Source organism: Podarcis gaigeae (genome assembly GCF_964106915.1).
Source record: "Podarcis gaigeae genome assembly, chromosome: 8".
Classification (NCBI taxonomy): domain Eukaryota; kingdom Metazoa; phylum Chordata; class Lepidosauria; order Squamata; family Lacertidae; genus Podarcis; species Podarcis gaigeae.
Genome location: NC_139684.1, coordinates 19183599 through 19209630, shown reverse-complemented (window position 1 = coordinate 19209630; position 26032 = coordinate 19183599). Strand labels below are relative to the sequence as shown.

Below are 26032 nucleotides of genomic sequence, written 5' to 3'. Positions count from 1 at the left end.
CGTCAAAGTGCAAGTAGATAAATAGATACCACTCCGGCAGGAAGGTAACTGGCATTTCCGTGCGCTGCTCTGGTTCACCAGAAGCGGCTTAGTCATGCTGGCCACATGACCCGGAAGCTGTACGCCGGCTCCCTCGGCCAATAAAGCGAGATGAGCGCTGCAACCCCAGAGTCGGTCACGACTGAACCTAATGCTCAGGGATCCCTTTACCTTTACCTAATACCACTTTAAACAGCCAGGGCTCCCCCCCAAAAAGAATTATGGGAGATGTGTTGCACAGAGTGCTGAGAGTTGTTAGGAAATCTCCTATTCCCATGAAAGAACTACAGTTCCCAGAGTTCCCTGTGAAGAGGGATTGGTTGTTAGGCCACTCTGGGAATTGCAACTCCTGAAGGGAATAAGGCTCTCCCTAGACACTACACAACTAGATGGCCCAATGGTCTGACTTCACACCAGGGAGCCTTCTGCGTTCCCATTTCCTAATGGAAGAGCCAAACCTCAGTAGCAGAGTATCTGCTTTGCATGCAGAAGGTCCCAAGTTCAATCTCTGGCTGGGAGAGACCCCTGCCTGAAACCCTGGAGAGCTGCTGCTGCCAGTCAGTGTAGACAGTACTGAGCTAAGCAGACCAATGGTCCGACTCAGGGTAAGGCAGCTTGCCTATGTGATAAATAAACAAAGACCCAACCCAAACAGAAAGCAAAGTAACAGAAGCTCTAACCTTAACTTGGCACGCCCTAAATGCTTTAATAAAGCATTTGTGGGTTTGTATTCCAGCCGAGCCATACGGAAGTCTAGAGCCGGCCAAACTCCCCACTTCCCAAGCAGACTCGGGGTTTCGGAGGCTTGGTGTGTGTTTTTTGCTCTGCGCTCTGGCGACACCAGTGTCTCAAGCGGCCCAGCCCTGGCACTCTGAGCATCTATAGGCAGCAAACTATTTTCCCCTCTTCCTGGGCAGCTCAAAGGCAGGTCTCAGCACTATCAACAAGGGCCAGTCGCCTAGCAACTGCTGCTTAGGAACTGTTGCTAGAATTGTGAAGGATTTCCTGCATTAGTGAGCAGGCTTGATTTCTGCCCCAGGGACTGTGTGGTGCATGGGTTTGAGGGCTCCAGCTTTGCAGTGGCACAGTGGGCTCTTCTGAGTCCCGGCAGGCCTTTGCCCGGCCTCCCACAATGCCCTGGGTCAATGCGAGCCAGCAGCATTGTGGGAAATAAAAATGGCAGTCAGTACTGGGCCAGGGGATGGAACTAAAGGGAAAGTGGGGTGCCCACGGAGATGGGAGCACACAGGCCCTATCAGAACAGGGCTGGCGCTGGACATCATGAAAAGTCCTCACTACCATGAGCCAGTGGTGTGCCAAGCTTGTTCCAAGGCATCCCAATAAATTGCCACAGAAAACTTTCCACTCTGGAATGCTGGGAAGGCAGAATGACAGCAGGACTCCACAAATCTATACAATGATGGCCTTGGTCCATCAAACTCATTATTGTCTACTCTGACTGGCAGTTGTGCTGCAGGTGTTTCGGACAGGGCACCATTCCCAGCCCTACCTGGGGAAGCTCTGCCCTTCCCCATCCCTCATAATGGAAAACAAGTGAGTTTGGAATTAGCTGCGGAAGCCTGAGTGGGCGGAGTCAGTCCGGGGCCTGAAGGTTCTTCGCAGAGAAGGCTGCCACCTGCAGTTCAAAGGCTCACCACACGGGGCAGCTGTGTGTAGATCCTGGCAACACCAAGGGCATTGGGAACCTGCTGGGTTTTGTACGGAGCTCTGTGCATGCCCCGTTGGCACAGGGTCCCAGTTCATGTCCCGCCCCCGTTCACATCAGCAGTGCACATTGAAAAGCCGCCACCTCAACAGCCAACTTGATGTGAGTGTGCCCATGCTCATAGCAAGATTCCTTTGGTGTGAGGTCTCCATGGTCAAACTCTGGAATTCGCACCTATGGAAGGTAGTGACAGCCACCAACTGGGATGGCTTAAGAAGAAGATTTGGCTCCCCCATTCTTACCTTTTGCCCTGTGCTTTTTAGGAACAGGTCCATGTTTTAAAGCAGGGGTGAGCAACCTAAGGCCCATGGGCCACAAGCAGCCTATGGGGGTCGTTTAACTGGCCCACAAGCTGCCCCCATACCAAGCCGCCCACTCGGCGAGTCCCCGCACGCTGCAATAAACTGGCGCAGCGTGCCATGGGGACTCGCTTTTGCGGCGCCGGAAATCGTGTCTGCGCAGATGAAAACGCAGGAAATCACAGGCCCACAGAGGGATCTCCGCTGGAGTGAACCGTCCCAGGCAAGGTAAACTTTGCCGACCTGTTTTAAAGCACTGTGTCCCAGCGCTTCCTCCCCTGACCCCGCCTCCCCCATGAAAACCCACTCTAATACTGAATTGGAGCCAATGACAATTAGTGCTTTCCACGGAATTGCCATTTCCTCCAATTCAGCAGTAAAGAACAAGTTTTCACCAGGGCAAAAAAACAGCAACAATACACCAGCACACAGATATGGACCTGGAACGTGGAAGATGGGGGGGGGGGGGGTCTCTACCTCTCCACATGTGGAAAAATGACAGGACATGTGATATAAATATGGCAAAGGGCCTTATGGGTATTTTCTTTGCCTTCCTCTCTTCTCTTTTTTCCTTTGGTATTATTATTATTATTATTATTATTATTATTATTATTCCTGTTTTGTAGATTAGCCTAATTCTTAATGTACTTTATGTAAAAAAAAAAATCCAATATTTTTTTTTATAAAAAGAAAGAAAGAAAAAGAAAGCCCAGATCTGTTACTTGAGCAAAAGTAAGTGTGAATGAGCTCTTAGTCAAATTCATGGAGACTCTCCAATGGCTAGTAGCCACAATGGCTATGTTGAACCTTTACTGTCGGAGGCAAATTGTCTCTAAATAATACCAGTTGCTGGAACTGCAAGTGGGGCGAGGACTGCTAAAGGTCAGGTCCTACTCGCAGACTTTCCACTGGGACACCTGGTTGACCATCATGGGAAGAGGATGCTAGACTAGATGAGCCTTTGGCCTTATTCCAAAGAGCTTAAGTCCTTCCTCTGACTGCAGTATGTGGCAAATCTATTACATTTGAAGCCTTCTTCTGGATGACCTGTTTATTGAGCACACATTGCTTATTCAGAGGTTAGACTACGGTATTGATGGAGTATTCTCTCTTATTGGTTTCTGGGGAAGTCATACCTGATTTGCTTGTGGGATGGTGATACCATAATGATTCTGATATGCTCTCTGGAGGACAGGGTGTGGACCCAGAGCATCCCCCATCCTGCACTTAATAACAATTCTGGGTCTACAAATTAGAGGAACAAGGAATGGCCCGAAACCACTTCATTCTCCAAAGCCTCTGAAACAACATCTAGGTCTCTGGAACTGCCTGGATCATATGACCTTAGGGCAAGTCCTCAAATGTCCAAATTCTCAACACCAAGGAAATAAATTATGAATTGTTGAGCTAAGGTGCTGTAACCCCCTTTACTTGTGCAAACCCAAATTCCCAGTTATGCGATTGTATGCGTAATGCAAAATCTGGACCATCTGCAGGCGACCCTACTCATTCTCCTGAGTTGGGGCCATGGGAGTGTTTTCCAAAATCCTGCCTTAACAGAGTCACTGCAAAAGACCCTCTCAGTGCCAACTGAGACTGGTGATAATAATATTATAATAATAATTTATTATTTCTACCCCGCCCATCTGGCTGGGTTTCCCCAGCCATTTTGGTGGCTTCCAGCAGGATATTAAAAACACGGTAAAAGATCAAGCATTAAAAACTTCCCTAAACAGGGCTGCCTTCAGATGTCTTCTAAAAGTCAGATAGTTGTTTATTTCTTTGAAATCTGGTGGGCAGGCGTTCCAGAGGGCGGGTGCCACTACCGAGAAGGCCCACTGTCTGGTTCCCTGTAACCTCACTTCTCGCAATGAGGGAACCGCCAGAAGGCCCTCGGCGCTGAGGGTGGAGACGCTCCTTCAGGTATACTGGTGAGGAAAGATGGCAGGGAGACCAACAGCCTAATGCTAGGCTTGTCCCCATCTTCCTCCCTGCTGGGTTCTACAAGTGGCAATGTTGAGATTAAGGAGCAGGAGGAAGCACACAGACAGGGCTACCCTCTGGACTGAGTGGAACTAAGAAGACCAGCAGGTGGGTTCCAACTCAGGGCAGACTGAGGTTGGTCTAAGCACCAGCCTCCGCTAGGCCCGCAAGCACTTTTGCAGAATGGCAGCTGGTATTACGCACACCAGGTTCACTGGCCTTTCTGGGTTGCAACCGAGCTTTTCAGATCATCATTTGTTCCTTCTCCTCTGAGCAGCAGCAGCTTAAAACGTGGCTCAGGCAGAGCCTTTGAAATTGTAATGACACCTTTGATTTCCAATCCGCAGGCGGAGGCCAGGGCACTGGAGACCAGGAGCGAGGAGAGGGAAAGGGGGGAGGGAGAGTTTCGGGAGACAATGGTGGGCGTCGACCATTTCCAGAGGCGCCGTGCCGGGGATGAAAAATTATACGGTCCTCGACGCCAACGGAATGACAATAGCAGGGTGGCAGGGAGCGTTAGGGGAAAACACACCCGGGGAGGGCTGCAAAGTCCAGAGCTGTGGAGGCGATTGAAACAAGTCGTGCTTGCTGCTTCCTTTTGGCAGCCGCAAGGAAACTAGGCATCACTTTGGAAGTTTGGAATAATAATAATAATAATAATAATAATAATAATAATAATAATTATTATTATTATTTATTATTTGTACCCCGCCTATATGTCTGGGTTTCCCCAGCCACTCTGGGCGGCTTCCACAGAGTCCAAAAATACACTAAAATGTCACACATTAAAAACTTCCTTGAATAGGGCTGCCTTAAGATGTCTTCTGAATGTCAGGCAGTTGTTTATCGCTTTGACATCTGATGGGAGGGTGTTCCACAGGGCGGGCGCCACTACCGAGAAGGCCCTCTGCCTGGTTCCCTGTAGCTTTGCTTCTCGCAATGAGGGAACCGCCAGAAGGCCCTCGGTGCTGGACCTCAGCGTCTGGGCAGAACGATGGGGGTGGAGATGCTCCTTCAGGTATACTGGGCTGAAGCTAAAGAAACACACACATCCCAAATTAAGCATGCATGACGGACAGAAGATAAATTTTCAGCGGGGACCCTGGGAGTGCCCCATTGAAAGACTGTAAGATGAGAACAGCTAGATCGTGTCAATGGCCCGGCTAGTTTTCTCAGGGGCCAACCAGATGTCCATTGTGGGAAGCCTGATAGAGCTGTATGTGAGTGCTGCAGCAACTCTGCCCGCCTGTGATTTCCAGCAGCTGGTATTCAGAGGCATAATGCCTCTGGCATTGGAGGCAGAACAAAGACATCATGGCTAGTAGCTACTGGTAGCATAGCTGTCAACTTTCCCCTTTTCTTGCGAGGAATCCTATTCGGAATAAGGGAATTTCCCTTTAAAAAAGGGAAACATTGACAGCTATGACTGGTAGCTCCATGAATTTATCTAATCCTCTTTTGAAGCCATCCAAGTTGGTGGCCGTTTCTGCCTCCTGTGGGAGGGAGTTCCATAGTTTAACAATATGCTGTGTGAAGGAGGAGTTTTATCTATTGCAATTCATCCAACAGCTTCATTGGATGTTCAGGAGTTTCCAAGTGTTACGTGAGAGGGAGAAACACTCTTCTCTCTGCACAATCTGAAAGGGTGCCTTTCCTTGACCTCCTACTTTTCTAGGTGAAGGGATATTTGAAACATTTAATCGTGGAGTAAGGGGAAAGGGCCATCAAGACCAGCACCCTGTTCTCGCAACGGCCAATCACGGGAAGCCGATGGGCAATTCCTGAGCGCAACAATATTCTCTCCACTTGCAATGCCTAGCAGGTGGAATTCAGAGCACTACTGCCTTCGACAGGAGAGGCAGAACATAGTTATAATGGCTAGTAGCCACTGATAGTCTTCTCCTCCGTGGATTTGCCTAAGTCTCTTTTGAAGCCAATTAACTTGGTGGCCACTGCTGCTTCCTGCAGGAGCAAGTTCCATAATTTAACTAGGTGCTGCATGGAAAAGTCCTCCTTTTTGCCTGCCCCGAATCTCCCAGCATTCAACAGGGCAGACACTTGCCTGACACAGATGCCTTGGAGCCACGTCTCGATGGATTTGAAGTGGTACTCCATGTCCCCATAGGTGCTGGAGACAAACTTGTAGGAATCAAAGACTTGTGATTTGCCTTGTTTCCACCTGGCCCCTAGGCTGCGCTCTCCATACCCCAACCAGATTTCCACATGGACAATGTTGTGGGGCTGCCTTTTTCCTGCAGAGAGGGAAGGAATACGTCTTGGAAAGCAGCCTTTGAAAACTGGCGTGTTTAGCTACACCTGGAAGGGGGTGAGGAAGAGGGGAGCCTTAATGCATCAAAATTCTGGCACTGGAGAATCCCCTCAGCGCCTGCCCTAGGAAGAGGAAGAAAGCGGATTCAGGTGGTCCCATGAGGGGTGTGCGTGTGCTGAAGGGTTCAGATGAAGACAGAAACCGGTGTCTGAATGGAGTGGCAAGACATTTCGAAGGCAAGATTTTGAGGCCATCAGGCACATTTGGAATTTTGAGGAAGTGCTTGCTGGCGGTCATGAAATGGCTGCCCTGGGCGATGCGGAACATCACAAAATGGCTGCCATGAGGTTATGGCATATTATAAAATGGCTGCCTGGGATGTGGTATATCACCAACATGGCACCTTTTGGGTGCAGCCGTGCTTGCAAGGCCTTCCCCTGGTGCCCACAAAGATGTTCAGAGCTCCCCTCACAACCTTTGATTCCCTTGGAAAAGTACATAGAGTTGAAGGAGGAAGTTTGGAGAGGGACACTTTTTCCCACTTTGTTTTTCAACTCAGTGTGCTTTTCAAGGCTCAGATTAAGTCTATTGGATCTTGCTTTTGCCCAGTTCCCTTGGAAAAGCCAGGGGTGTGTGTGTGTGCTCCTGCTTGCTCGGTTTCTTTTTCGGAGCAGGGAAGTTGACCTGAGGGATGGGAGGGACAGAAGTGTTCAGATATCACCTGCTGAAACATAGAAATGTGCCCATGGGAAACCACCCCCCAAAAAAAAACCCCAACGACAACTGGTGAGATTGAGATAAGAAGAAAGGCAAAAGGATGGGAGGAAGATTCAGAAAAGGACAGGAAGAGGAGTATGATGGACAGCACAGGCCACATTACGTTGTGTGTCAAAGTAAGTTCCTGAAATGAAGATGAGATCTCCTGGTTTCAGATATTCCTCGCTGGGTAATGTAATAGGAAGAGTGTCATACTGATAAGCTTGGTTTCCTAAGCCCATGCAGAAGCCAAACTCTTCTGTCAGGTCCCACATTACTCTCCGGATGAACCCGCAGCAGTCCAGGAAGAGCGGAGAGTTGTATTCTGGAGCTGGGGAAGAAATTGAAGCAAAGGTCAGCTGGAAAGTGGAATATTGTTGAAGCAAAATGGCAACCTCAAGCAAAGCGTCCAGAAGGAAAATGAGCAATGGGGAACAGATGAGCAGACCAGGGACTCAGCTACGTTAGTCAAGAAACAGCATGCAACACCAGATGGCACCAGAGAGCAAAATAATTTCTAAGCGATTTTCCATAGTGTTTTCCCCCCCCTTTTAACGATTTAATTTCTTACTTATTTATAGTGTTTCTTTCCCTGCGTGTAGATTCACCCCAGGTAAGAAGAAACTCCAGCATCCAGCAAGTTTCCCACAGGCATCTGGTCGGTCACTGTGAGAACAAGATGCTGGACTAGATGGGCCTCATCCAGCAGGGCTCTGTTGACATCCTTGCGAAAGAAAAGTGTTCTGAGGGGTTGATTATTTCAGCAGTATTTTGGTGTCACAGGGAGTCTCCTACACCCTCGCTTTTCGAAAACAAAACGGCCTGGGAAAGCAAATGGATCTTACTTCCAGCTTGATGGTATTTCTTTGCGTAAGGCACGCCAATGTAACTCTTCGCTTGCTCGAGGAACTTCATCCGGAGTTGCCACTGGTCATCCGGATCCAGATTTCTGGGTACAGGCACTTTCTTCCGAGCAACCCTCCTCAGTTCCTCCTAGAACCAAGGGAAGTGAGCGGGGAGTGAAATGGAAGCAAACTAATGATTGCTCAGACTTTGGGGCGCATTGCTGTACATGAGATGGGAAGAACCTTTAAAGCCTCTCTTCCTTCCTCTCCCTCTCTCCCTCTCTCATAAAGAACCCAAGGAGGCCAGAGGCCTCCCTTGCCGAACCTCCCATAGCAGGCAATTGGCTGGCTCCAGGAAGTCCACAAGCAGGCCAGAAACGCAACTGTAATGGTTGTAGGGGTTGCTCGTGCGTAAGTTGCCGCCACTCCTGGCTAGGTTACCTGGTTGAATCCTTTCTGTCTGGACAGCCCTTCACTTCATGGCTGTCTCAGTCGCTGGCAGAATCCGTCAGTGGGCGTTTCTTGAACTTCTTCCAGCAAAGAAGTTCTTTGAAGCCAAGTCTCCTCCTACTCTCCCTGCGCGGAAGTCTTCTGCGCAGGGAGGGTGTGGGCAGCGGAGTACCCGTGCTCTCCCCACTGGTTTCCGGGGAAGAGTCCTGGAGCCTTCTCTCCGATTCCCCCATCTGCCCCCTTCACCCCTGGTGTGAAGGGGTGGTTTCCTTCCCCAGCAGATGGGCTGCCTCTCTCCCTGCTGGGACCCTCTCCAGCATCCCTCTGGAGCCTTGCCTCCGCCTCTGGCTCTGATGGCAGTTCCCTGACAGCAACCATTAGGCAAAGCAGCATACAAGCATGTGAATATTAGGCAAGCTTTACCAATGAATTTTCATGAGGGTTCTTTTAAAAAGAAAGAAAATTCCCCACTCCCGGCCCACCCTGCTCTCCTGAACCCAGGACCCGGGAGCGAGTCCTCCATTAGCAACAACCAAACAGCCGCTTTGCTCCCTGTGAAATCCTGCTGATTTGAGAGAAAGAGGGAGGTGGACACACACAGCCCCCCTGGGATTACAAAAAAGGACCTGCCTCCACTGTCAGGACCGCACCAACTAAGCCGACACAAATCCTGCATTGCAGGGGGTTGGGCTAGATGACCCTTGGAGTGTCTCTTCAAACTCTGCAATTCTGCGATTCAGTGAATAAATCCCAATTATGTGGAAATGGGAAAAGCAAGCTAGAGACTGGAAAAAAACGAGAAACTGAGAGAAATTGAAATGGGCAGATTCCTCCGTCCCTACATGTAGCCCTGATGATATTGCTGGACTCAAATGCCCATCAGCTCCAGCCTTTGTGGCCAAGCATGGGAGTTGCACTTCAGAGACTCGAGTGGTGCTGTGGTCTAAACCACTAAGCCTCTTGGGCTTGCTGATTTGACTCCCCGCGATGGAGTGAGCTCCCGGTGCTCTGTCCCAGCTCCTGCCAACCTAGCAGTTTGAAAGCACACCAGTGCAAGTAGATAAATAGGGACCATTGTGACGGGAAGGTAAACTGTGTTTCTGTGCGCTCTGGTTTCCATCATGGTGTCCCGTTGTGCCAGAAGTGGTTTAGTCATGCTGGCCACATGACCCGGAAAGCTGTCTGTGGACAAACGCTGGCTCCCTCAGCCAGTAAAGCGAGATGAGTGCCGCAACCCCATAGTCACCTCCGACTGGACTTAACCATCCAGGGGTCCTTTACGTTTGCCTTTTACCTGCACTTCAGCAACATCTGGAGGTCTCAAGACCTGGTAGGCCAAAATATATGGAGAGCAGCAGATTGTGGAAGGCTGGTCTGCACCAGGGGTGATGAACCTTTGCCCCTCCAGATGTTGTTGGACTCCCATCAGCACTGACCAGCAGGGCCAGTGATGATGGGAATTGTAGTCTAGCAACATCTGGAGGGCTACAGCTTCTCCACCCCAGTTCTGCACGGACTGGCAGTGGCTCTCCTTCCTCAGACCCAATTCTGTGCATTTCTGAAGAGCAATGAGAGACATCCTCTTGCACAAGCCCTTGCAAATGTCCACCAGCTGCTGCTTAACTTTGCCAATGTGAATACAGTAGAAGGGAAAATCTCCCAAAAGGCCATCCAGGCTGGCAAATAAGCTGATTTCAACAGAGGCCACAAGATGTCACTGTAGAGTCGTCTCCGTTTCCTTCCCACCTGCTCTGCTCTTGCTACAAAATACTACGGTATTCTTATGCTCAACCCCACTTTTCCAAGCAGGTAAGGAGTCCAAGCATCCACTTGGGTTTGGTTGTTGGGGAAGGGGGCCTTTGGGGAGATTGTTGGTGCTTCCTAATATTTGTGTGTATTTGCAAATATATAGGTTAAGCCAGTGCTTTTATTCTAAAAAAATGTTTAGGGGTACCCTCATTTTCCTAAAGGCAAAGGTAAAGGGACCCCTGACCATTAGGTCCAGTCGTGACCGACTCTGGGGTTGCGTGCTCATCTTGCTCTATAGGCCGAGGGAGCCAACGTACAGCTTCCGGGTCATGTGGCCAGCTTGACTAAGCCGCTTCTGGCGAACCAGAGCAGCACACAGAAATGCCGTTTACCTTCCCGCCGGAGTGGTACCTATTTATCTACTTACACTTGACGTGCTTTCGAACTGCTAGGTGGGCAGGAGCTGTGGCCAAACAACAGGAGCTCACCCTGTCGCGGGGATTCGAACCGCCGACCTTCCTATTCATATTGAAATACTGCCCCTCAATGAGGCCAAACTTAGATTTATAAAATGATTAGGGGTATGCGTCCCCCTGCGTCCCCCCAGAAAAAAAGCACTGGGTTAAGCAGAGGCAAGTAGCGCAAACTCTCCAACAGACTATAAAAGTCCTCTGCTTCCACATCAAGATACCCAGGTGGATCCAGAGGTCAAATTTAACTCTCTGTGTCTCACTCAGACTTAGGGATGGACAGATCGGTCCTTTTGGTTTCTCTCATTTTCCCAGTCTTCAATTCAGTTTGCCACATTTCCCTGTCAGTTTGAGAACTTTGTTTTTAAGGCCTGACAAAATCTATCAGCATTTTATAGCACACATTTCTCCTCCTAACATGTGTATTTTTGCAAAGGAATTTCCCCCCAACTGAATGCATTTCATTTTATTTTCAGGAATAGATGCATATATGGGCACACTTCCTCCTAATATTAGATACATATTGCCATGCCTTTGGCTGGAAAACTGCACCACAACATTTGGAAATGGGTGAATCTCGAAGGATTAGCTGCATTTCGGCTCACGGAAGTGCAAATGAGGAGGGTTTTCTACTTAGAGTAGACCCAGTGAATAGAACAGGCATGGCATAAATGAAGCTGAGTGTTGAAGGATTCATGACAGATAAAAGAAAGTACTTGGCTAAAGTGTGGAATTTGGCTGCTGTGGGAACAGAATGATAGACTAGATGGTCCATTTGCCTGATACAGCAGGCTTCTATTATGACTAACTTGAATTAATTAATTTCAGTAAAACCTACTAGGAGACAGCCTCAGATTGCACTTGGGTTACCTCATCCTTAGCTGGGAGTAAGGAGAAGGAAGTCTTCCTCTCTCTTCTGAGGGGGAATATACTTGTTTAGAACTGTTCCCCAAATAGTTCTGCATCACAATACCAGTTACCTAAGTATTTAGTTTACCTAACAATAGGAGGTGCCTGGTTGGAGCCAGCAGACAGGTTTGACCAACTTTCAGCCGGCCTTCTGGTCCCATTAACCCTCTCCTGTCTAACCACCAATCTGACGGCAATAATTCATTGGTGGTGTGTGTCTGTTGCTGCTCTGTTCCCCTTCTCCCCTTGCCAGAGGATGAGCAGAGGGTGCATTTCTCAAAGACCCTCAATTCCTTTAAGGCTCAGGAATCAAGATGCAAAGACGAAATAATGCCTGAGAACCTTCAGGCAAATCACTGACAGTGCAGGTGCATATTCAACACACACACACACACACACACCCTGGTAAGAACTATAAATCTGAGGCTTTGTTAAGAGCAAAACTCAGAGGGATCTAGCTGTAGTTTAGAGCTGGTAAAGACCAGCATTCCTCAACCTGGTGCTTCTCAGATGTTTTGGAATGAAGATGAAGTTGCATTTCTGCATTCAAGTGTCACAAAATGAGACAATGTTGTTCATCAGGGCCTTCATGGGGCTTCTGCATGTTCTGGGGCCTGCATGTTCCTGGCCAGGACAGCTATCCATCATCCTTGATCATAACTGCTTATTACTGCACACTTTTCTGTTTAGAAGCACAAGAGCTGGAGGAAAGTTGGCAACTTTTACTTGGCTAAACCATGACATCTGGGGATGGGGAGCGGGTCTAATTACCGGGGGCACAGATAAGATATACCTTCCTCCCTCAAGTTTAGAAGACAGACATATACCGTATCTAGTCCAACAGCCTTTGGGAAGATCACAAACACCTCACTAAATGCAGTTGCAAAAGCGAGAGTTTTCCCATTCTCCTAAATGAGATTATTCTACTTTAGTTGACCAGTAGGGGCCAGTTTTAGCAAGCAAGGGGTGATTTTAATAAGCAGGAGTGGAAGTTAAGGGTTCCCCAATTTAATTATTATTTTTTAAATGCTACTTTGCTTCTAATGTGTTACAATAAGAGGAAAGCGGAAGACTGGCCTTCCATTCTACAAGGACAGAGAGATTCGCTAAACTGTTACGCTGTGCACTAGCACAGTGAATCGACTGCATGCACCATCCCATGAAATCCAGTCTCCCGATTACCCACTCCCTCCCTTGCTTCCTTTGAATTAGAGAGGCAGCTTTGTGCAGCCCTGTGTTAACAGCCCTGCCAGGGAGCTGTATATAACCTTGTTTGTAACCCTACTGCAGACTTGTATTAAGAGAGCCAGGGGAGGGTGGTTCATTAAGCCGAATGGGGCAATACTCCACCAATCTCATCCAACCTGCACCTGCCTTTGTTTCTTACTTTAAGCAGTCCGAAGGTGGGGAGTGGGGCAAAACTAGAATTCATTGGTTCTGCCTCTCATTGGCTCTGGCGCCACCTACTGTCGGGCTCCCTGCCTTCTTCCCCAATGTGCAACCAGCCACCACTGTGAGGAGCCCTGGGACAGAGTTAGTGGCAAGTGAGAGGGATACAACCCCTGAACCCAGAATCCCGTGTTTGAAGGTGACACGGGAAGGCGGAAGGCAAAACGAAAAACATGACGCAGCCAGTTCCTGTCTTCTTGTTCTTCTCCCTGCCTGCATTTCCTGGCAACCACAGGTTAAAATCTCAGTAGCTCTGTTGATGTGGGAATCACCTGCCAACTGCAGCTTCCTGGCATGCTACCCACACTCATATTCCTAGCGGGTGTAGCTTCATAGCAACCAGTACATAACATCTGATGCCTATATTTGAAACTGTGAGGGGCGGGGAAGCGGAGGCAGGGCGAAGCGGGGGGGGGGGGGGGAACCAGAAGAAAAGTAGGCCTCTGAGTCCCTACGAAAACCTTGTCTCCCCCCTCCAAAGCTCATCCTTAAGCAGTGGAGGCTGGTGCATTGGGGCAAATGGGGCAGTGCCCCACCGACTTCAGCCTGCCGCCAGCCAGCCTCCACCTCCCTGCCTTCTCTCTTAGATCCAGTCCACCTGCCTGCCATCTTCTTCCTCCTCAACCTCAATGTTGCCCCTTGCAGAATTCAGCGGGGGGAATTGGAGGATGGCTGCAAAACCAGAATCAGTTGGTTCTGCCTGCCAGTAAGAGCTGTTTGACCGTGGAACGGTCTCCCTCGGGAGGTTGCAGACTCTCCTTCCTTGGAGGTTTTCAAGCAGAGGTTGGATGGTCATCTGTCATGGATGCTTTAGCTGAGATTCCTGCATTGCAGGGGGTTGGTCTAGATGACCCTCGGTGTCCCTTCCAGCTCTAAGATTCTGTGATTCTGGTCTCCTGTTCCAGCTGCACTGATCTCAAGGACTCTGTGCCGGAAAGGACGCTCTCCATCAGTTTGAGGTGGGGGAGGGGCTGTTAAAACCACAGCCCTGCATGACTAGCAGTGAAAGAATCAGGAAATGGGCTTTAGCTAGGGATTCCTCCTCCTCCTCCCTCTCTGCCATTCCCAACCAGCCTCAACTTTGGGTGGAGTTAGCCTACCTTTCCCTGACATTGCTCCAGATCCCGCCAGGCGCCCAAAGGGCAGGTTCCAGCTTGCAGAGCAGCAGCCAAGAGCAGAGGGGAAGTGAGGCTGGCTTGAAAAGAAGTGGACCTGGAGTCGCTCCTCAAAAGCACTCGCCCCAAACATAAGAACATAAGAAGATCAGGCCAGTGGCTTATCTTGTCCAGCATCCTGTTCTCACAACGGCCAGTGGGATGCCTTTGGGAAACTGGTATGCAGGACCTGAGCGTAAGAACTACAGTACCTATAGCGGTTTCACAGTAAATCCCTCTACCTAGGGAACTCTGGGAATTGTAGTTCTGGGATGGAAATGGGGGTCTCCCAACAACTCCCAGCACCCTTCCCCAGGACTCTCTGGGGGAATCCATGGCTGTATCTAGTTGTTTTAACAGTTCTTTACATGGGTGGTGTGGGACGCGGGTGGCGCTGTGGGTTAAACCACAGAGCCTAGGACTTGCCGATCAGAAGGTCGGCGGTTTGAATCCCCGCGATGGGGTGAGCTCCTGTTGCTCGGTCCCTGCTCCTGCCATCCTAGCCGTTCGAAAGCACGTCAAGTGCAAGTAGATAAATAGGTACCGCTCTGGCAGGAAGGTAAACAGTGTTTCCGTGCACTGCTCTGGTTCACCAGAAGCGGCTTAGTCAAGCTGGCCACATGACCCGGAAGCTGTATGCCGGCTCCCTTGGCCAATAAAGTGAGATGAGTGCCGCAACCCCAGAGTCGGTCACGACTGGACCTAATGGTCAGGGGTCCCTTTACCTTTACATGGGTGGTGTGGATGGATGTCCTACTGCACAACAACAACAACAACAACAATTTTATTATTTATACTCTGCCCACCTGGCTGGGTTGCCCCAGCTACTCTGGGTGGGTTCCAACATATATAAAAGGCAAAATAAAACATTAAAAACTGCCTTAACACCTTCAGATGTCTCCCAAAAGTTGTAGTTACTTATCTCCTTGGCTCAGCAGCTGCATAGCTCCATACCCTCCCAAATTTCTCTGAGGAAAATTGAGATGTCCTAAGGAAAAGCGGGATCAAACCAGAAACTGGGATGGCTTCTGTAAATCCGGGACTGTCTCTGGAAAACAGGGAGCCCTGGAGGGGCTGAAATGCCCTGAAGTGCCCTGAGAATGAAAGATTCAAACAATAGATGCCTCTTTCAGAGGGGAAGAAGACTTAGGGGAGACAGCAGGAGTTCTTTCAGTGTAGCAAGGGTGAAGCGAGAAGCCTGCCAGGCATGTTCCTTAGGATCACAGACTTGTTTGGTTGCATTCTGTCCACTGCTGAGTTCTGGGTAAGGACTCCTGAAGCCTGCAAGATATATTAGATTTTCTTCTGTGTCCAGACCCCAGCCTTGCATCAGCCACTGTTTAATGCTTAAACAAGCTGTGTAAAAAGGGAAGTGTCATCTCCAGGTTGTGCTGGAGGGAGAAGGAGATGGTATGGCAGTCCCAGCTGCCCTAAGACGTCAAGGCCCACCCCAGAGGTCACCTCTGGACTTAATTGCATAGGATAGGTCTTTGGAACCTCTGGGTGTGGCTGAACTGCCACTCCCAACAATTCCTTTGCAGCATTTCCAGGGCTGGGTTTTAATCGCATTATCCAAAATGTTTTTGTATCCTCTCCTTTTTTAAAGAAATAAAGTAAAATACTACTGTTTGACGTGTTGTTCCTCAAACCAGCTTCACACTGACTGCAGCCCTTAAGCCATTCCTAATTCATCACATTTAAGAATATAAGCAAAGCCTGCTGGATGCATAGCTGTCAACTTTTTCCTTTTTTGTAAGGGAAATTCCCTTATTCCAAATAGGATTCCTCACAAGAAAAGGGAAAAGTTGACAGCTATGGCTGGATGAGGCCAATGGCTCATCTAGTCCAGCCTCTTGTTCTCAGTGGCCAACCAGGTGCCTCTGGGAAGCTAAAAGCAGGACCCGAGCACTAGAGCCCTCTCCCCAACTGTGGTTTCCAGCAACTTCGACCGTGGAGGCAGAGCCATCTTGCTTAGTAGCCCTTGACAGCCTTGAATTTGAATAATCCTTTTTTAAAACCAGGCCTTCACTGCCTCCTGCGGGAATGAGTTCCACAGTTTAACTATGAGCTGTGTAAGGAAAGCAGATTCTTCTATCTGTCCTGAATCTTCCAGCACTTTGTTGGATGCCAGTGAGTTCTAGTGTCATGAGAGAAGGAGAAAAACTTTGCTCTAGTCACTGTCTTCTAATGGATTGTGTAATTTGTGAGTTTGGAACCATTGTGCCAAAGAATGGGTAAAGTCATGTCAAAGGCATGTTTTGGCTTGCCATCTTGATTCAAAATGGCGCTTGGAATCCAAACGTCAACAGAGACCCCCACCCCACGTCAGGTTTGGCAATGGTGTCTCAAGAGGGAGCCAAACCTATGCTTAAAAACAGGTGAAGTCATGACAGAGCTATGATTTGGTCCACCATCTTGAATAAAAATGGTGACTGACATCCATTGATGAAGACTGCCACCCCCACCTCACAGGAACCCCGATGCCAAGTTTGGCAATGATGTCTCAAGAGGCAGTCAAACCTAGGCCAAAACAAAAAACACAGGCAAAACCTCAGCAAAGCAACATTTGGGCCCTCCATCTTGATTCAAAATGGTGGCCAGCATCCCAGTTGCCAGAAAAAGGGTTGTCCCCACCTTCTTGAGTTTGGTGATGTTATATATCAAGAGGAAGCCAAAATCCAGCCAGATTGGGGGGGGGGGTTTAGAAATAATTTATTATTACTATTACTAGAAACAGGCATTCAAGACAAACCACTTTCCAAAATATACAGCCGATTCTTCTTTCTCTCTTTTGCTTTTTTTAATATTACATTTTTATGGTGTTTCTTACAGAGATTTTACCCTGTAGATCCTGCTTTGGGCAATTTCCTCCCTCTCGTTTTGAAGATTACAGACAGGTGAAAGAAATAACCAAGACACAGTGCCTTGGTCCTCTGTCAGGAGTTCTGCAGTGCGCTTCTGAGATGTTTATTTGTCCTCCGGTACCCGGCTTTGCTGAGTGTGGGGGCTAAATGGGAAGGAAAATGGAAGAGACTGCGTTGGGTTAAGGAGACCTGAGCAGAGGAGGCATCTGAAGCGCCTGCTTTTCTGATGTCCTTCATTTTCGCTTGTCAGAGAACATTCCCTGCACGTAAAGTCTAAGGAGAGGTGACCTTCAGTTTGCCAAGCAAGATGCAGAATGAGATGACAAGAAGCATCCTGAGAACGCTGGGATTTATGGGAGGGAGTGTGCCGCAGCAAAGACAGAGTGTGCTCTGCTGCCAAACTGCAAAGGTATTGTGCCTGGACCTTCTCAGTCTATTAGGGTGAATGGGAACCTGCTCCATCAACCTCCGTTCCCACTCAACCAGTCCCCACCTGCCTGCTTCCTTCCTTACAACCAGCCTAGTGGGTAACCCTGCCTGCCAGCTTCCTTCTCTCTTCCTCGGTCCAGTATACCTGAAGGAGCGTCTCCACCCCCATCGTTCTACCCAGACGCTGCGTCCAGCGCCCAGGGCATTTTTGCAGTTCCCTCACTGCAAGAAGCCAAGTTACAGGGAACCAGGCAGAGGGCCTTCTCGGTAGTGGCACCTGCCCTGTGGAACGCCCTCCCATCAGATGTCAAAGAGAAAAATAACTACCAAACTTTTAGGAGACATCTGAAGGCAGCCCTGTTTAGGGAAGCTTTTAATGTTTAATAAGTTATTGTATTTTAGTGTTTTGTTGGAAGCCACCCAGAGTGGCTGGGGAAACCCAGCCAGATGGGCGGGGTATAAATAAATTATTATTACTATTATTACTATTATTACTATTACTATTACTATTATTACTATTATTACTATTATTACTATTATTACTATCAGTGCTGCCTTTGCATAATAGTGGTCAGAGTGCTGGACTAGGACCTGGGAGGCTGGGTTCAAATCCCCCACTTGGCCACGAAGCTCACTAGGTGTCCTTGGGGCAGTCACTGCCTCTCAGACTAACCTACCTCACAGGGTTGTTGCGGGGATTAAATGGGAGGGGGAACCATGTGTGCTGCCACCTTGAGCTCCTTGAAGGGGTGCGAATGTGCACAATGGCCAGCTGTTCTGCTCATGAACCACCCACATTTCGCTTTACACACACACACACACACACACACACACACACGTGAGGAGAGATAATGGAATGGAGTATATGGGAAGTGGTCGTGTCCGGCGAGCACCTGGGATTGGACCTCCACACTGTGACATCCTCTCACAAGTTTCACCTCTTCCTTCCTAAAGGGAAGCCCTCCAGAGATCAAGTTCTTCTGTCATTTTCAATAAAAGAGGACCAGGGTGGGTGCAGAGAGAAAGTGAATCTTTGCGCTTTTAAAAACCTAATTCACCTACCAATAAAGTGGATGGATGTTTCGTATACAAATGTACTTACAGTGGTACCTCTGGTTAAGTACTTAATTCGTTCCAGAGATCCGTTCTTAACCTGAAACTGTTCTTAACCTGAAGCACCACATTAGCTAATGGGGCCTTCTGCTGCCGTCACGCCGCTGGAGCACAATTTCTGTTCTTATCCTGAAGCAGTTCTTAACCTGAAGCACTATTTCTGGGTTAGCGGAATCTATAACCTGAAGCGTATGTAACCTGAGGTACCACAGTATTTGATGTGCTTATTATCAGCAGTTGGTCAATTACACAGGATTAAAGCTTGCGTGCCACAGAGAGTGGTGAAGGACACCCCCCCTCTTGAAATATTGAGTTTTCTGTTACTTTTCCATGAGTTTGCAAACCACCTGCTTTGGAAACAGCAGGGGAAGAAAGAGCAAGGGGCAGGGGAGAGACAAATTGGGCATCCCACCCCCCAGTTTTCTGCTATCTGCCAAGTACTCGCCAGCAACAAAGACCTGGTTGTGATCTGCTTGAAATATCACTCTGGGCTCCTCTGCTCAGACAGAAGGTCCACCAAGCCTTTTCTGGCAACGTTTGGGACTGAGGCGGGTCAAGCCTATTGATCTTCAGAACAAAGACGCTACCCGGGATGGAGTTGACGGGGAGGGAAGGGCAAGGGCAGAGTTCTTCAAAGTGGGTGAATGGGCAGGCAGGCAGAAGGAATGGAAGGAGGCTGAGAAGCTGCATCTGGGAATTGGCGTGGTTGTGCGTGGGAGAGAGTCTAGTTTGTTTCCAGGAATGCATGACCTGGAATCAGCCAGAGAAAAAGGCGCCTGCCTGCCTTGGTATCTGCATCAGTTTTACTGGTGAAAACTTTGACACCTCCCACCCCCATATACAGAGCTATTGTGCTTTTAACAGCCAGTCATTCAACCAACCAACCATGTGCAACACCCTGGCATCACTGAAGCTGCCTGCCTGCCCCCGGTTGGATTTCTGCTTCTTGCCTCCAGCTGATGCTGTCTTCTGAGAAGTGGCTGAGCAGCTCTGGTCACGTAAGCTCTCAGAAGGTTGCAGGTTCAAATCCTGCATCTGCCCTAGAAGGTGCGGAGGACATAGGAGCCTACTCCTAGGGGGCAAGGTCCCTTTGGCCCCCCTCAATATAATATCAGCCCTGTCACCCAGTAGATTGGCATTGCCATTCAAATGGGGGGGGGTGTCACGCCACATCATGTGATCGATTATGTGGGGCGGACTTCCCTGCCCCCCCCCCCGATATTTTACTTACGTTGGCACCCCTGGCAGAGGCTCATGCCTCGGAAATTTGCAGGGTGGGGGAGGAAGACCCATTGCTCTGTGTCAGTTGATATGCAACTGACTCCACATTCTCCTTAGAATGACAACATTGAAAGCTGTTTCTCTTGCATGGAAATGGGTTCCTTTGGTTCATAAAGAGTTTTGTGAGGTGTCTTGCAAAAACACTTTCCAGTGGTACCTCGGGTTAAGTACTTAATTCGTTCCGGATGTCCATACTTAACCTGAAACTGTTCTTAACCTGAAGCACCACTTTAGCTAATGGGGCCTCCTCCTGCCGCCGCACTGCCAGAGCACGATTTCTGTTCTCATCCTGAAGCAAAGTTCTTAACCTGAAGCACTATTTCTGGGTTAGCGGAGTCTGTAACCTGAAGCGTATGCAACCTGAAACATATGTAACCTGAGGTACCACTGTACTCAAAAACAGACCCTCATTTTGAAAAGACGTTCCACAACTTATTTGGGTGGGCGGGACAGTGGGAGCTGCCTTATACAGAACATTGGTCAATCTAGCTTAGTTTGGTCTTCCCTGACCAGCGAGAAGTCTCCAGGGTTTCAGGCAGAGAGTCTCTCCCAGCCCAACCTGGAGATGTTGGGGGTTGAAACTGGGACCTTCTGCATGCAAAGCAGATGCTCTACCCCTGAGCTACAGCCCTTCCCTTAAGACACAGGAAGCTGCAATATAACAAGTCAGGCCACTCAATATTGTCTACACTGACTGGCAGTGGCTCTCCAAGGTTTAAGGCGGAATATATTGTTGTGAGGCTTTGTTTGGTTTTTTTGCAGGTGGAAGAGGGGTCAGGCTTTATGCCTGAGTCCCTTCTAATTCCTGGAACCAGCAAGGATACAATTGTTGGACTAGCCAGTCCAGCTTCTTGATAATGGCCCTGAGTACGGGTTCTTAGGATGATAAAGGAAGTGGCTCTGTGCCAGAGGGCAAAGGGGTGGCTCCCTCAACTGGCTGGCAGTTAGAAGGACAAAAGGGACAGTCGAGATGTGTGAGGGCTGGGTTAAAAGCAGGAGGCAGGCAGAAGTCTGAGAGAGCGGGAGGGATGCTTGATTTCCCCTTGAATCCAAGGTTGTAGCTATGGGAGAAGCAAGATCTTCGGGGTGTTAATGCTGCGAGCCCCTCCATCGTAGGTTCAGGTTACTAAACAGTATATCATAAGGACGCCACTGTGTCCGCTGTGCCTTAATCCAAGGTAACCAAACCCTGGATAAACGCCTGGAATCAAGCACCACTCAGAGATTAGCATGATGTGCAACTGTTTCTATATCTATATCTAACATTCAAGGTATACATGTATTAGACCATACCTTTCTTTTAATTTAAAAAAACCTAGAATATTCCATACACAATGCCTGCACAATTTGGACCTTGCGAAAAACAGGATTCTCAAGGTCCGGGGAAAGGAAATGAGGCTGCTGGATATCAAGAGAGTTGCATCCTCCCGTTCTCAGAGTATACTTTTCCCCCTTGTTCTATAGATCACACACACCTCCCCTCCTTTCTGTGTTTGTCTAACCATCATTTTGTGTGACACATTACAGTGTCTTGCAGACGTGAATGGTTTGCGATGGATGGGGTAAAGGAGACGTTGGCTTGTAAACAGAACTCACTGCTCTAACTGAAAGTGACTCCTTCTGTTTGTTGAGCCTCTCCTTGGCTCACCAGCCTCATAACAGTGGCTTAATATTTGTCCTCGGAGGCTTGGAGTCTATGAATAGCAAAGCAAACGTACATATCTGTAGTTTGTGTGTGCTTTACTGCTACTCCCTTCAGCTCCCCCCCCCCCAATCTTCAGATTTTACAATGTTTGCAGGCAGAGAACTGCATCTCCCACAATTCCTTGCAAGGGGTTGGATTTCCCGGGGAGGATAAAGCTCGGCTTAAGTGTTACGTGGTTGTTGCTGGGCTGAGGTGACACAGCATTGAGGAATCTTTGATTTCTGGCAGGCAAAGAAAGGGGATGTTATCTGGGAAAGCATGCCACAGCTCAGTTACAGAGAGCACATGAGGAAGACCCCTGATTTGCTAACCTGGAGATGCTGGTGACTGGTGCTGGGACCTTCTCCAGGTGGGGGAAACCACATTTTTGAATGCTTCCCTACGGAGAAATCTCTCTGCAAGTGGAAAGCTAGCATACCTGGGCTGAAAATGATTTCCCTGCGGATCCAGCTTTTATTTGTGAGTCAGACCACTGGTCCATCTAGCACAGTATCTGCATGGGCCAGCAATGGCCCCCCCAGGTTTTTTTGGGGGGGTTAATTCCAAGCCCTAACCAGAGAATGACGCTGGGGGCTTTGGTGTGCAAAGCATGCGTTCTCTTAACCACTGTGCAAAAGGCTATGAATGCATCCGCGGGCTGCTGCGGTGGAATGAGGAAGCAGCTGCAGGCGTGAACATGCGGCGGGGTGGAAGCTAAATTCCATTTAAGCTTTTAATACCCCCTCCGGCATCAAAGTATGGCAAAGGTTTCTGTCCCCTTGCGCTTAATGTGGCCACTCCTGTGGATTGTACCACTCCAAACTGCAGGGGTGTGTGGTGGTTCATTTGGAAAGCCAAGCGATGTCTCTTAAGGAAAACTTCCACCTAGAAATGAGAACGTCCGAGGGAAATATTCTATAGCTGAATATTCTAACTAATATACTGGCTTTGTATCCTACTGGACTCCAGGCGGGAAGGCAGTTTTCAGAGCAACAGGAGATGACCACTGGGTGATACAACAGGAGCGGGAGTCTCTCTTCCCAGAGAGTGTTGGTATAGGACCTGCATTCAAATCCCCTCTCAGTCATGGAGCTCACAAAGTGACCTTGAACTAACCTCCCTCTCTGACCAGCCTACCTCACAGGGTTGCCGTGAGGACGAAATGCGGAATGGGAGAACCAAGTTTGCTACACAGGGCTCCCTGAGGGAAGGCTGGGATATAAATGTAATAAATAAGAATTGGATTGTCAACGCTGCAGTGCCTCTGTACTGCAGTCCTCCGGAGCGGGAGTATCTGTGTGGTGCACCTTGCTTGCCAATGGCACTCTTACTGCCTTTACTCTGAGGTTCTGCCTGTGCAACAGATCCTGTGTTAGAGGCAAAAGTTACGATTGGGTGACCCCCTGATTCTTTGAAATGTCTCCTGACGAAGCGCAAAAGCTCCTCTGTTTTCAGACCCAGGTATTAGTCACCTGCGAGTAAACTGGCAGGTTCAGTACAATTCCAGCTATCTGGCAAGGGTATTCTCTGTATGAGAAAATGCTTTAAATACGAAGTTGAAAAATAAATGCTATACGAAAACCGAGTTGGAATGTCACATTTTATTTGAATTGTACAGCTAAGGAGTGTTTTATATACAGAAATGAAAAGAAAAAGAGAGAAAGAAACCCAAACAATGTTTACAGCACGCTCAGGAATATAAATGAGCAGCCCCCAAAGTCAACGGAATCACATTTGATTTGCGGAACCAGGAAGAAAACAGATGGGATGCAGGCACCTCCCTCCCAGGCATGTGGTGTTTGGTGATAAAACAGGGCCTGGAATATTGGCAGCACAATATTCAATCCATCAATACGAAATGCGGTAATTAATGGTAATTGAGAAGGCAAAGCTGCGTCTCCTTCTCTCTTCTCCTCCCCCCCCCCCCATCTCGCTTTACAATCTGGAGCATTTCATAAAACACACCCCACCCGTCCTCCCAAACTGGCTGGGCTGGATAGAGAGGGAGAGAGAGAGAGATATTCTTGTGAGTCATCTCACCAAAGAACATATTTTGCTCGGAGACATTGGAGGTTCTTTAAGGTAATTAGCAGAGAGCAAATGTTAGAAAAGATGGCCAATTTGCTTCAATTCGGAGAACACACTTGCGTACTTCAAAGACGCTTGGAGGAGGCAGTGGGGAACGGGGAGCTCGGAACCACCCAGAGGAATGTGAGACTCCCCCTCTCTCTCCTACAAAAGGAAGAAGCTGAGCACAAACAGTTAGGTTTGCTTGGGGAGTCTATGGTGTAACATTGCCTCCATTTCGTAGGCCTTTCTGAAGAGGGACATGGAGGGGTAGGTCCACATCTCGGAGGCTCTGGATGTCCCTAGCAGGGTTTGCAGAGCCTCCTTAGACTCTGAGTCTTTTTTGGGGAGGGTGGAGCCTGGGAACTAAAAGTTGATGCCTGGCAGATCAGGGCGTAGAGTTTGGTTTGGAAGGGGCGGAGCCTGGTAGCATCTGGTGGGGAGGAGGACAGTACCTGGGGGTCCAGCGAGACAGACAGGCAGACAGACAGAAAGAAAGAAAGAAAGAAAGAAAGAAAGAAAGAAAGAGAGAGAGAGGCAGTAAATAGGATTTGCTCACAAGTCAACCTGCCTACTTGAGTCAACATCCCTGAGAAACTCCTGCCTATCTTTTGCCTATTAGAGTTAGCGTCTCTCTTTTGTTAATGACCTAGTGTGTGCTCACATGGGCTACATCAGAGGGGGGCCTACCAGCCAGTCTGGTCAACTGGGCTGGCGGCACCCCGCCCCTGGTCAAAGAAATCATTCATTGAATGGAAGGGGGGCCCTTTTCAGTTGGGGAAATGGTCCCAAGTTCACTCTCGGGAGTTAGTTTTGTTTGACCAGAGAAGGGAGCACAGGACACCCTTTGTTCTCCCCAAACTGTCCATAGAGATCTCTTTGTTTAATGTCTGATCAGTTCCGTTCCTATACAGAGGAAGTTAGAAAGATTTGCCTCCCGGGCGATGTGCTAGTTGCACAGCAAGGTGTATGGAGGGGGTGGCAGCAAGGGATGTTGCCACTGCAGGTTTTCCAGAGTAAATATTCATGCGTGCAACTTTTTCACAGCTCCAAGTCAAGGCTGTGTGTGCGCGTGTGTTCATGAAAATAAACAATTAACATTTTCACACTTGGGACATTCACATTCTGAAGTGAGAAAAGCTGCATTATTTAGCCGGCAATTCTTACCGTCTGGCATAACTCCTTCCTGCTTTTCTGTTCTTCAGTATAAGTAGCTATGCTTGGAGAAGGCTAGGCTAGATTCAAGGCTCATCCAATTGTAGAGTTGGAAGGGACCCAATGGGTCATCCAGCCCAACCCCTTGCCATGGAGGAACTACAGCTTAAAGAATTAATCTTCCCATGCCTCCATTAATTATCTGTTGTCCATATGATGTCCTACAAACCGCACTTTCCCTACCTCGGTATGGATTTTCTCATGCCCTCTCTTTTTTTGGAATACCCCTGGTGTAAAAGGAATGCAAGCTGAGGGAACGGAGAGGGTAGGAAGGCAATGATTTGGAGGAGAACTTCATACGGACAACACAAAATTAATGGAGACAAAGGAAAGTTACTGTAGCATTAAGCAACAGAATGGCTGAGCCCAGCACTGATCTCTTTTCCTTCTTTTGTTAGGCCATGCAAATGCATGCAAATCAAAGCAACAAACAGTTGCTTTAAGGTGCCACCTTAAAGACCAAAGAAATGCAATCCTTTTGACTGGAGATGCCAAAGATTGAGCCTGGCTCATTTTGCATGCAAAGCAGGCACTGTGACACCACAGGCATGCAAAAAATAAAACAAAAAGTGCTTAAAGTTGTATTGGATGTAGAATTAAGCTTCTTGAGAATCTCATCTTTTAATTAAGATGACAACAACAGTGCAAGTTTCTAGTCCATATGGGTACAAAGGTAAGGAAGGGTAAGCAAGGGATGTGGTACATGCAGTTACACCTTTGTAGGAGGAGTGACAGGTAGCTGGGTACTACTTAGACAATATGAAGCTGTCTAAAATTGAGCCAGGTGATTGATTGATTGATCCATCTACAGCAGTACTGTCTATACTGACTGGCAGCAGCTCTCCAGGGTTTCAGAGAGGGGACATTCCCAGCCCTATGTGGAGATGCTGGGGATTGAACCTAAGACCTTCTATATGCAAAGCAGGTGCTCTGTCAACAAACCACAGTTCTTCCGCTTACGGCAGCAGCCAGATTGTCTCCGTAAGTGTCTCATTTCAGCTTTACAGTCTAGGAAAACAGGAAGAGGCCTCTGTGTTGCTGTTGACACAGCTAAATATTGTGTATGCTGGAGCTGAAGAACCACCTCCTATCAGCAAAGGCAAGCTTGGGTGATAGGGACATGCGAGGCTGTTCACCTGTACAACCTCTCTCTTATCAAGGGTTTTATTCCTCTCTTTAAGACTTTATGGGGCTGACATGAGAGCGATAAAAGAGGACTTTGGGCCCATAGACTCAAACGGGCACTTCAAACACACCCAGGCACCCGATGGAACAACCTCT

General features: G+C 48.5%; 1 protein-coding gene across 4 annotated transcripts in view; it reads right to left on the bottom strand.

Moving 5' to 3' along the window:
• TTLL10 (tubulin tyrosine ligase like 10) overlaps nt 1-26032 on the bottom strand; it is a 209092-nt gene that overhangs the window by 40199 nt on the left and 142861 nt on the right. The window contains exons 3-5 of one of the 4 annotated variants that reach the window (XM_083752480.1): nt 7918-8065; nt 7197-7403; nt 6110-6299 (exon numbers count right to left, since the gene is read on the bottom strand). The exons of 1 other annotated variant lie outside the window; for it this stretch is intronic. In XM_083752480.1, coding sequence (XP_083608606.1) covers nt 6110-6299; nt 7197-7403; nt 7918-8065 — 545 coding nt within the window. Of the gene's footprint in view, nt 1-719; nt 970-6109; nt 6300-7196; nt 7404-7917; nt 8066-26032 lie in introns of those variants that run through there. 2 more of the 4 variants (XM_083752483.1, XM_083752482.1) reach the window with 2 other exon arrangements.